Source organism: Morone saxatilis, unplaced genomic scaffold, assembly GCF_004916995.1.
Source record: "Morone saxatilis isolate NCDOM2014 unplaced genomic scaffold, NCSU_SB_2.0 Contig5, whole genome shotgun sequence".
NCBI lineage: Eukaryota > Metazoa > Chordata > Actinopteri > Moronidae > Morone > Morone saxatilis.
This window is the reverse complement of record NW_023340095.1, coordinates 6866774-6879597: the sequence shown is the minus strand read 5'-3', so window position 1 is coordinate 6879597 and position 12824 is coordinate 6866774. Positions and strand designations below refer to the sequence as shown.

General features: G+C 39.6%; 1 protein-coding gene across 3 annotated transcripts in view; it reads left to right on the top strand.

Annotated features, from left to right (window-relative positions):
* LOC118338994 (neuropilin-2-like) overlaps positions 1-11767 on the top strand; it is an 87860-nt gene extending 76093 nt beyond the window's left edge. For 2 of the 3 annotated variants that reach the window (XM_035676496.1, XM_035676494.1), the window contains 2 exons: positions 8977-9039; positions 10464-11767. In XM_035676496.1, the coding sequence (XP_035532389.1) occupies positions 8977-9039; positions 10464-10789 (389 nt within the window). In that variant the 3' untranslated portion in view covers positions 10790-11767. Of the gene's footprint in view, positions 1-2875; positions 8558-8976; positions 9040-10463 lie in introns of those variants that run through there. The other variant, XM_035676495.1, reaches the window with a different exon arrangement.
* The last annotated feature ends 1057 nt before the right edge of the window (positions 11768-12824 follow it).

Genomic DNA, 12824 nt, shown 5'->3' with positions numbered 1-12824 from the left:
GTGTGTGTGTGTGTGTGGATACATTCTTTGAATACTGTCAGAGACTAGACCAGCACTTGGTTTGGTCATCACAATTCAGTTCAATAAAGACATAACTAACATTCCCAAAAATAGTAAAACCAAAAAAAGAGTCAAACTCAGGAAAGCTCTAGTCACCTGACTCATAAGCTAAATATTTGACCTAATGCTTACAGGTCTGAATCCTGAGCAGATATCATATGACTCCCAGCATGACAGCAGTGTCACTTCTGACATACATGTGTTTTCATGAGACCGAGCCCCGGAAAGAAGGATTCAATTTCTCTTTTGGGACGCCCATTGAAAAGTGAGCTAAGAACTTAAGTGTTTCTCTTTGGGTGAGCAGATGTAGTTGAACCCTGTTTAAGACTTACTGCTGTATATGTTACCAGTAAGAAGTTGAATGGATTTCATCCCTAGTATAAGCAAGTGTGAGGAGGAATATAGTGAATAACTTGGTCCTGACAGAGTGAAGATAAACTTTTTCTATCAATTATCTACAATAAAGTGCCCAGTGGAGAAAAATTAATAAAAATATATTAAATGAAATAAATCTATTGTTCCAAAATTAACCCAAACTCTCACATTACAGAGAAACGTCAGGAGGACTGGACATTTAAAATGTTTCTCCTTGATTATAGCCTGATAACATGATCCTTACTTAGATGAGCTGCTTTATTGTGGTGTGATATGTCACATTGTTGGGTTTTTATATCCATGGCAACCAAGAAGGGAATTGGCTTCTGGCAAGAGAGGGCTCTGACCAATCATGCTACATGCACAATCACACACACACACACACACACACACACACACACACACACATGCATGCATGCATACACACGGAAAGGAGGCTAATTCTGGCTTCAATTTTAATAATAAAGAGAGGACTTGGACTTTCAACTACACTTTTTAAAAGTATTTCATTCAGATAAGGAAAGACTGTTGATGTGTGAAGTGTAAGCCATGGAATGAGAAACTCTAGTAACCAAACTTCCTTGAAAGCCACACTTTTTTTTTAGCTCACTTTAGGAATGGTGCTCTTGAGAAACTTTCTCCCTTTTTTCCCTTTAGATTATAAAAAGTAAAGTAACGGTCAATTTTTGCTGCCCTAAATCAGCTGTGTCTTAATCCACTAGTGGGAAGGCTCTCCATGCTGGCTGCTCAGCTTTACAATCAAAGCCAATTTTAAACCCTTAAAGAGTACATCTGAATTTATAAATTAAGCTCAAAGGTTTCCTTGAGGTTCTGTGTCTTTCTCTGCACCTTCCCTTCCTCTGTGTTTTCATTATTTCTCTCTTCTCTCTCGTCCCCATCTTGCTTGCCCTGGTTCTTTTTCCTCTTTCTTTCTTGCTCACGTTCTTTCGTTCTCTCCAATTTTTTTTCTCTGTCTCTCTTTCTTCCACAACCTCTCTCTCAGCGGCTTTCTTTCACAGTGAGTTGACAGAGTATTGAAGTTTCAGACAAACCCTCTAATGCAGGATTAAAGATATCATGGCAGGATTAGCTCTCTCCCTTCATTTCCCCTCCCTCTCACCCCCTCACTTTCTACCACCCCTCTCTATTTCACTCCATTCTTCCTTCAAATAATGCCTTCTCTCTTATCCTTTTTCTACCCCTGTAATTTCTCTCTGATTTTCCCTTTTTCCCCTCGCCATGTCTTTCTCCCTCCACTCGACTCCCTTCAATGTGATCTTGCCCTGATAAAAGCAGCTGCATCTTACCAAATACAACTACTTAACACTCCCACCCTTTGTCCAAATCAGCCAGTCACTGCATAATCAAGGCTTTGCATTCTCTGATTGAATCTGAACACATGGCATGAGCCTTTGCGTGTCAATGTGCAGCTAATGCTTGTGACATTTGCATAAACCAAAAATACTATGAGTGAAATAAGCACAATCAAAGCATATGCATCAGCAATTTGTTTAGGAAGAATGAAGATTTTAAATGACTTCGAGTATGCAATTGGATGCTTAAATACTGAGAAAGTGAGCTAAATCTGAAAGCTGTTTTGCCTGCTGTTGATATTACATATGTATTATGTTTCATTGAATACCAGCAAGGCACAATCATTTCAGCTAGCTGCTGCAGTAATTGACCATTCGCTAAGTCCCGACCACCTTAATTACCGTTAGGCCTGTCAGGTTTTCCATTCTCGCACGACATGCATGTCAGATTTAACACTTGAAACTATTTTGAGTTACTTTTGAGACAATAGATTTTTATTTTAGGCAGACATAAAAGCAGGCTTCTCATTTCTAGCAAGAACTGACCAATTTTGACGGCTGATTTTATCAGCTGTTGCTACATAGCTAATTACCTGTTAGCTCCATGAGTTGGTTGAAAAAGCTATCAACTGCTGCAGCTTACTCATTTTAAAATGAGAAGCCTCTAAAGACTAAAAGACAGTAATGATCCATGTAGAATTAAATGTTAGTAAGTATGATAAGGAATAATATATAGTCACCCTGGCTGCTTATACTAAGTGCTAATAATGTGCCCTTTGACCTTTGAAGTTGCCTGCTGTTGGTAATAAGATAGCTAGCAGGACATGTTCATGATCACAGGTTATGATAGAGCAGATAAACATAATTCATATTTGCTTTTGTGATTTCGGAAGAGCTAAAAAGCAACATCAACCTTCAACTTAATTGCTTAGTATCACTCTTACTATATGATTCAGCATTTGGAGAAAATCCAATGACTAGTTGTGGTTTCTAAGCTATGATTGTACTGTCTGGAGGAGGGGTTTAGCAAATGGTCAATCAGACAATTAACAGCTCTCCAATACGGTCTGCATGCCTGCCTACCTCGTCCATAGTGCCAACCAGTAATGTGTCCTCCTGCCCTCCAGGGGGTGCCATGTCTGGGATGGAGCCCACAGTAGACACAGTGGCGGTGCAGCCTGTCCCTGTCTACTGGTACTATGTGTTGGCGGGAGGCGGCGCCCTCTTGCTGCTGGTCACTGTTACCGTGGTGGTGATACTTTGCTGTCATCGCTACCACTGGGCGACCAAGAAGACCAGCGGTAGTCATCATCATTCAGTGATGTACCACAACAGCCAGCAACCAAATCAGCAAGGTCACCAAAACTGCTACCAGAACCAAAACCTCAACTATAATCTGATCAACAGCCCCAACCAAAACCACCTGTACCCAGGTACTGGGCAGAGTCTTGAACCCATGCTCACCATCAGGCTGGAGAAAGATGACAGCTATGATTCCCAGTGTTGAAAACAACTGGACTACATGTGAATGATATAATTTTATTAGAATGCTTTGTTCAAATAAAGTGATCAGAGAGTGTGAACTCAGCAGCAGTATTCAGCATAATCGCCACTCTTCACTGATGAGAATCTACATGGAAGCGACACTGCAGTTCCTGTTGCCGATGACTGATCTAATTAACTGATCAGGATACGCCTTGGCTAAACTTCCTTGTTGGCTGGAACTGGCAGAATGAACTTCTGACATTAAACTTTACCAATATCCCTCTCTGGGGAGAGAAAGAAATTCAGTTGCCACTTTTGATGGCTGACGACTACATGAAAATGAAATGGATTATGTTTAGAGGAAGAATTAAATGACAGGTTGGCTGCCTTATAGACTGTGGACAAAACATAAATACATGCAGTGTGCAATGTCAGTGTTGTAACAGCATAGTTTCCTCTTCTATAAGGATATGTCTGTGTGTCCTGCTCTGATCTGCAGCTTGGACACTGCCTGCCTCCAAATGCCCTGTCTGACAGAGAAGGGATTTACAAACACAGGTACAGGGAGATAGAAGTCACAATGTGTGCTGCATAAAAGAGAGGAGGCTATTTCTTTGGGTCTGAATGAAGCTGCTGTTTATTTGTCCACTAGCCTTTGGGAGACTGAGAGTGACAGAGACAGATTAAGAACAGAAAAGGAAGAGGTATAGGAGAATTAGTGCTGCCCGTCCAGCCGTGACAGATAGACAGCTACACATCTACTGTGGGAAGCTTCTTTGGTCTGTGAACTGGGGAGGAATCAGTGTTGTTTTCTGTCTGGTTTACACAAGGGAAGGGTAGGATGAGACAGCTTACATTGCATCCTGCAGACCTAGAAACAAACACACTCTCGGCATCAGAACACACAAAGGCTCAAAAGTCTCACATGCATATGCACGGACACTTTTCACTGGCTAATAATGAATCTCTCGTGTTACCCTGAGTGCATTTTTTTTCATTACATCCGGATATGCCTTTTTAAAAATGTGCTTTAAAACTATTACCTCTTCACCTCCGGAACGAGTTAGTGCCTCAGTGTCTAAATTAGAGTATGAATGGACTCTATACAGCTTTTTTTTTTTTGCCTGGATATCATGGATAACCTAATGCCTGTCTGTTAATGTTCAAACTAAACATCTTTGTATGACCTGCACACATTAGACTGGGTGAATGAAACAAATCCAAAAACATAGTGAGTAACTAAAGATGAAGTTACACTTTTCTTTTAAGTCTGTTCAAGTTAAAATTTTTACGTCTGTTAAATCTTTTCTTGTGTTATACGAGACGACAGAATGTTTTGCATACTAGCCTAAAAAACTGGTTCACAGCGGCCATGAAAATTGGCAGTTTTGCTTCTATTCGACAGGTGAGACCAAACATACGCTGTGAGAAAGAGCTTCTTAAGTATGAAGCCTTTTAGAAAACCACTGAACCAGGATCACTGGTCTGTTCCTTTGATCATTTCGTTCGCAGTGATCTGTCAAACAGTGCAGCACTATTGACACACCCCCCTCACGCACCATTATTGGTGTTTTCTTAATCATCTGTTTAACTGTATGTGTGTTAGCATTCATTTCTTTGATATTTTGCTATGTTGATAGAGTACAGATGAGTTTGCATAGAAATTAACCAGACGATTTTTGAAGTTGGGTTACACGTTATTTTGCAATGTTGAGAGTAACTTTAGCACTTTTTTGCTTCTTCTTAACAATCATTTATTGAAGGCTCTGATGATTTATGACAATTTCTTACATTTACTGTGAATCTTAATATAAAAAATAAGTTGAGAAATGTACTGGTTCTGAATTAAGTACCATGTTTTCCTTACAGTAGTTCTACATTCTGATGTACAATAGTTATACAATGTTTATTTTTTTATATTTACTGACTTATCGTTCTAAGGCAACAGTCCTGTTGATTGTGTTCACTGAGATGATCTTAACAACTTTTCTTGACTTTTATTTGATGTCAAATCCTCAAGTTGAAGCCATTTTGCAACAGAATATGTTTGTCCCTCATTTTAAGCATCCACCTTTAAGCTTAAATCAGACATGGACGCAAAACGGAAGCAAATGAGTACGTTTTCACAGCATGTGAAAATTATGATGATGTAAAAACAAAAAAACATATTAATTCGGCTGGTTTTAGTATGGGAAGCCCTGATTCAACATCTATTCAGATACTTGCTTGTGAAATTGGTCACACCACTGTGGTACTCAGCAGCTCACCATCTTGTGTTGTGTGCTACCCCCCTACATCATTTTGTTCATGCCCAAATCCCCCAGCCTTTTTATCAAAACCCGCTTGTTCCTATTCTACTCCTTTCCTTCATCACAAATCCTCCCAGTAAAAAACACAGGAGAGAAAATGAGAGGCAGAAATGGAGGAGAGCAAAATCTCTCAGAGGAGAAGGGCCCATTAAGTGAGGCCCCTTTCCCTCCAAAGAATGCGCCCAGAGATGGAGGAAGATGAAAGAAGTAAAAAAAAAACAAAAAAAACTGCTTTCTAAAGATAGATTTTTCTCTTACTCCGAGAGGAGGGCTAACAGGGAGGCAGGTTGGGGTTTGGATTGAAGGAGGGAGAGAATTGAAGGAGGAGGGCAGGTTGTTTGAAACACAAAAGCAGATGAAAGAAGTCTTTTGGCAGAATAGACAGTGTGATGGAGGCACACACTATAATCACACACAGCTACACACACCAGCTAACACAGAAACCTGCGTTAGCAAAGAATCCATATCTCCAACAAATTCAGTCATTTAAAACATTGTTTCATGCATGTTCAAAAATCTACTCTGCAGCTCTCCATATTGACGTATTTCATCAAATTACGCCTCATAAAATGTGGCTTTGTGCTTTAGTCAACAAGTATTTCAGTTATTTTGTGCTTGCATATCCATCCCATCTCTCCTTCCACTCAAATCGACTTGTGTATGATTTACACATTATATGACTCATTCTAGCAGCCTTGTGCTGTAACCCAATCAATGTGGGTCCGAAATTCAAATAGAGAAGTGATATATGACTGTATTTATGTTGTGCTGCCAATGCACTTTTCTCTTTCATTCTCTCCGTCAAACTTTTTGCAAGATTTGGAAAATGTGCTGGCGTCTCTTCATGCAGCGCTTTTAAATCAACCTTCCCTCACTTTCCTCTCCCTTCTCCATCACAGACTACTTTGAAGCCCTTTAATATTTCTAATTAGTTAATGGAGCTGATTGCATTCATAAAACCCTGCGGTAAGCACTTTTAGCCCTCAGGCCATCTCTATTTTTTTTTCTTTCTGCCTCCTCCTCCTCCTCTGTTTCCTGGAGAAATATTACGAGTAAAAGCACTCTAACAGGTCCTCAGGCCCCACTGGAACAGCGTACAGTGCCAAAGAGCCATCCATGTCTTTGCCTGTATAAAAAAAAGCTTTTTATTCTTCTCTTTGCTAATTGGACAGTGGAGATAAAATGGGGCTACGGGGAGTTTTAATCTCCTTTCAGATCCGCATGATGATTCTTCTCAGGATCCTAGCCTGAGGGCTTTAAGCCAGGATCATTAGAAAGTGTTCAACAGTCGTCCAGAGAGTGTCCGAGTATTTTATCCTGCTCCTTTTGCTATCTCTCTGTTAGTGATTTAATGTTTTGTCAAGGCCTGTAGTGATTTTAGCTGACTGTGAGAAAGGAGAATTAAGAGCCTGGAGGGTCTGTTGTGAGATTGTACATTTACACAACCAGAAGAGTTGAGAAGAGAAGACTGATTAGATGCTTTCATGTGCATGTACTAAACGTAGTCTTACATGAACGAGTACATTTCAGTAAGACCTCGATAAAATTTAATTTACTACTGGGATCAGCCATATTTAGATTAGCAGCTATATCCATTGTTTCAGGGCTAACTGCCTACTCTGTACAATAACTGCATTATTTTATTTAGTAGGATGGTTAAGACTTCTTCTGCCAACATTATTTGAAGCCAGGTTCATAATCTGCAGGCCACTTTGGAGTTTTCCAAGCTTGCACACTTTGAGATGTCTATCTGGTTGGGTATTCCACTAATTTATTCTTATTTTTCACTTTTCACCCTCAATTTTGGTGATGTGAAATCACAGATTTTAGGGTAAAAGTACAACCACATGTTGAGTTTATGGAAAATCTACCTTGATGATGTCATTTTTATTAAATGAAGCAATGATGTTGTTATTGTTCTTTGATTTTATTGTTCTAATAATTGAGTTTTTTTGTTATTAATCAGAAAGATTTTTCTTGATGTAAATCTGTTGGAAGCAGCAAAGACTGATCATTCTGAAACATGGCCTCAGCAAGGGATGAACTTGAATGAATTTTAATTCAAACTACTTAAAAGTTCGTCCCTGTTATACATTTATATATGTTATATATATTACTGTGCACTTTCTTTGCCTCTGCGAAGGAAAGACCTTGACTTTATGATTGTCTTTTTGACTTGCGCTGGATTTGACTGTGTTGCACTTCAAGCTAATTAAATATTGAACTACAGAGAAACATACAAAGCCAATAGTGGCACCCAATCGAAAAGTTAAATAAGCAAACTCTCAACAAGCAAACATCTGAGAATAAATACACTCCATTTAGCATAGGATTTGTTGGTTGCTGTAATATTTGAATTGAAATTAAATTGAGTCTCTTCCTTTTGTTTAGTCTCTAATTGGGTTTGGAAGTCAATTTTGGGTCAATTTTAAACAATTAAAGATGTGATTGAGTCACTTCTTTAATTTCAAGGAAATTACCTCATATTTAATCCATGAGCAAATATTTTAATTTCACAGATCTCATTTAAAAGTATTAATCTCTTACTATTATTTACAGACGAGAAGAGTATTGGAAGTTCGTAAAGCCTGCTTTTAGAAGGTATAATCTGGATGTTAAAATTGTCTTATAGAAAAATGACCTTATCTAACTGAGGAAATGAGGCTCTGTATCTTTTTTTCATATCTACTAAATTAGTTTTTCACCTCTTGTCTCTTGAATATCTATTAAGGTTTCACTTCATAATGTGTTTTTGGTTCCTTTGCCACAGCAATAAATGATTATCAGCTGCCCAGATATTGCTCAATTTTTTACCTCAGGATTGTAATATCAATTTCCTTGAATAAAACTGAATTGAAGCAGAATTGCGCTTCCAAACCCTTCAAAGCCTTGCACCTCGGCCTGCCTCAGAAATATAATGTGGTATTTTAGCTTGTTGAATTTCATGGTCTTGGAATAAAAAGAAAATATATTGTGGAGAATGTGATGGTAATAAAAGCGATATTTTTCTATGAAGCAGTTTTGTGAGTCTTTCTTTTTCACAGTTCAGCTCACTCACTCATTCACTCAATCTCTTGACTCCGTTTTCATTTCTAAGCAAATAAAAAAGAGCAATGTTGCTTATCACATAATGAAACTTGCTGGCTTTATGCAGGTAGAAATGCTTAGTAACCCCGGATGTTATTGTCCCTTAACAGACTGAGCATAGAACTAAATTGTTTATGGGAGATCTCGTGCCTGATCTCTTCAGAAAGTTTAAACAAGATCATTCTACTCTTTGAGCTGTTTGTGTAGTTTGATTTCCATCTACAAATGTAGCCTGTGTGCTGACAACATAAGAGATGAAGTGATGTTATCAGGACATGTTGCAGAGTAGTCCTGGCTTGAGTGGCTGGTTGAGATTAATACCGTTATTCTTTCTGTCTTTTTAACAGATCCAAGGCCCATCGATTTCGGAAAAGATCCTGTTTTCGAGCGCAAGCCCCCCATTGATGGAGGTGAGGTTTGAAGTTGTCTTCTCTTCTGTTACTTCTACTCTCCTCTCAGCCTGAGGCTATACTGGCTGTTTTACAAGTCTCACCCAATAGTGAAATAGCTCTTTAAGCAGAGGCATGCTTGTGGATCTTGGTTTTACTTGCGGTTCCACAACAAGAAAGCCTGTGGCAACAGTGGCAGACAATCTCTGGTGTGTGTGAGTGTGTACAGACAAGGGCAAGAGTGTGAGAGAGCATTTAAAAGTGTCTGTGGGCATGTTAGAGTGTGTGTTTCCTCTCCTCCGCTTTCATATTCCGTAGCAGACAAAGTGAGACAGACAGCTTCCTCCTGGGCACCTAGAAAACATCTGTCTGTAACAATCACGGTTTACTCCCTGTGTCTGTGTGTGTGTGTGTGTGTGTGTGTGAACAGTATCTGCGTGTGCCCATGTGCATGTGTTACTATCCCTTGTTTCTCCCGGCCCCCTGACAGATACAAGAAGAGTACTCAGCCTTTACCTCACTAAACAAGTCTGTTTACTGCTTCCCCGTGTGTGTATGTGTTTCGGTTTGTTCTTCCATAAAACACTCTAAATGCAGTACTTAATTGCGGATTGGCTTGTTCATGTGTATACATTCATTAAGTGGATTAGCATGATTGCTTATTCCAACTAGATGTGCACACTTCAACACTCACAAAAACACACTAGAGAGCACCTTTACAGTAATTTCATTTCATTATGTTTTCACATTTTTGAAGTCAATAACAACTGTTGTTGTGGTTAACAGAATTAGCGGTTCTTGAATATATCAGCCATATTGTGGAACTTTTGCCTCTGATACAGTTAAATTAATTTCCTTAAACGCACCTTTGCTTAGTTCAATACACTCAGGGGTTTTGCTGCTAGTTTGTGGTGTTAGTTCACTTTAAGTAGATGCTGCTGTGTAAGTGACATACTGAGTCAGTTAATGTGCAGGTTTTTGCTCTTTAGCTTCAAAACATTTGTATTTATTATTTATCATTTTTGAATGCGTGCTGAACTTGATTTCTTGATGTACTCTTCTTTTATTGTATTAGTCTACATTCATTTCTCAGGTCTGTGTTTTACATTATGGTTGCAATCCTAATTATGTGACCTTTTTAAGGTCTTTGAGTCAGAAATGTAACTGTTGTGTCACACAAGCAAAAATGTGTGCAGACTTGATGTTCACTGTAATGGATTTCACAGCTCCAGCAAGTTTCAAAATCCTGCTAATTGATTCTCATACTATACAGCCTGGAACAATACATTCACAAATCTGAATTATATGGTTTGCTGGGATGTGAAGTGATTTGTAGGAAATAGGCAAACACATGCAAAACCACTGGTATTATATGGTTTGTTAACTTAAGTATTTTGTAATTACATATAGAAGTTTTTTTCTAAAGTTTCCTGTTTTCTCTCCAGGATATGTTTTCCCAGGCTGGCCTTCCTCTTTTTCCACCCCCTCCTCTGGTGTGGATCCCCCCTCCGTCACCCTGGTGTCGGAGAAAGACAAGGACAATGCCTGGCTGTACACCCTGGACCCCATCCTCCTCACCATCATCGTGATGAGCTCTCTAGGCGTCCTGCTGGGCGCGGTTTGCGCTGGACTGCTCCTCTACTGCACATGCTCCTACAGCGGTCTATCCTCACGCTCCTCCACAACGCTGGAGAACTACAACTTTGAGTTGTACGATGGGATTAAGCATAAAGTGAAGATAAACCAGCAGAGGTGCTGCTCAGAGGCATGAAGATGAGGAGGAGAACTCTGGGGAAAGACATGTGATCCTACGATCCCCTGCTAAAGTAATTTTGTTCTCAGTTTGGACAAAGAAAAGACGAAAATGAAGCACTATCTGTTATTTCAATCCCCAGTGTCCCCTTACCCAGTATCCTGCTCTGATGTCTAAATGGGTAACCCAGAGTTTCCCCACCTATTTGCGTGGGAACTTGTGATCTTGATCACCCCTACATGCTATGAGGCCTAAACTAGGGGAACACCTGACCCCAGTCTCCCCTACCTACAGTACCATATCTCCTCCGCCTGCAGGAGAGAGCCTGCTAGATTCTAAAAGCCTGTGAATGAATGAAGGAATGAATATGAATGAGATCTACCATAGAATATCACCCACAAGCCACTGGAATGAAGCTAGAAAGGAGATGGCCTAGAGCACCCATGACAATCTGGACATTTGGACATCAAATGACAACACAGTCTTGGGTGTCTGGTTTAAATGTTGGCAATGGGATTCTTAATGAAGAAGAGAAATTCATTAACATGTACCCATGAGTGGTACTTTGCTGAAGGACAATAACAAATTTGTCCTCATTAGCTTGAATTTGAATGTGGCCAACAGAGACGGCATGCATAAATCAAAAAGTTCCAGCTTCTGACTGTTGGTGAAGACTTCAGCACCAGTGGTCCATTTAGTGTGGGTACTTATGACTGAAATCAACACATATCAAGTGAATGCCTATCCCCTCTAAAGAAGTTTAAAAGATATCAACTCAAATGAATCTAGATTTCTAAAGGCGAAGAAGGAAAAGAGGATGAAAAAGGACCTTTTCTTTTTGTTTGTTTCTGAAAGTTTTAGATATGAGTTCTGTGAGTTTCAAATGTCCATTAGCCTGCCATATGGCGCTCGCTTTGTCTGCGCTTTGTGAAACCAGTGGCATAGAAAAGTAATGGTGACTGTTTTTGTTTTGTTTTAGACTTGTGTCTATTTGGAGAAAAAAGGTAAAGAAAAGCCAGCTTCAGTTCGTAGCCGCCCTGTAGAGCTCTTACGCCATTTTTAGACTTTCTTTAGCATTGTGTTGGACTCCATGGTCTTAACTGTTACTTCAGTCCTTTTCTATTTTGGCACATTTTCCATTACAGGTTATCAGTCTTTACAAAGAATAGAGGAAAGGTAAAGGAAGATGGAAGACAGAAAATCAGAGGTTTATCTAAATCTAACATGCTGTTATGGAGTCGTGCTTTAGATTCAGTATTCTAGGGTTTGTCTTTGGTATATATCTATATTTTTTTGCTTTTCAGACTGTATGATGCCCAAATGATGGACAGACACTGTGTGAACAAAATGTCAGTGATTGTTTTATTGCAACCTATGGATTGCCAAAGAGCTGTGTATGTGCACAGGGGGTCTGAACAAGTGTTAAAAGAGGCCGGGTGGAGAACGGACTGAGAGTGATAAATCATCCTGCCTTTCATCCACCGCTCTTAGCGTCACCCCCTGAATGAAGGATGCTCAAAAGAAAAACAGAAGGAGAAGAAATGACTAAAGGAGGAGAACGGAAATCGCACCGTCGACTTTCTTGGACACAATCGAGCCTTAAGCGAAACTACAGTATACGCTGTATCGGAGGACAGCCATCGAGGAGGGCCAGTGCTGCTGGAGAGACTGATGAACAGGAGGAGACACACACACACACACACACACACACACACATACACACACAGAAACAAAGACAAACCGGAAGAAACAGAGAGAGAGAGAGCACGGGAAAAAAACATATGTGATTATGTTTACATGCAGGAGAAGTTGATGTCTGATTGTCATAACTATAAGTTTATACTCAGATTATCAAAAATATTCAGGTTGCTTGTGAACATTTTTTTGGTCAGTATTGTGCAGATGTTTCTCCCAGAAATTACATTCATATGCCACCATTTGGCTTCAGCTAAATACATTTTAATGGAAACTTAATGGTACCCCATGGAGTTTTTGGCCACTAGTAAGTGGGTTCCCATTTTGTTTGTATCTCATGCATGCACACAAGAAGAAG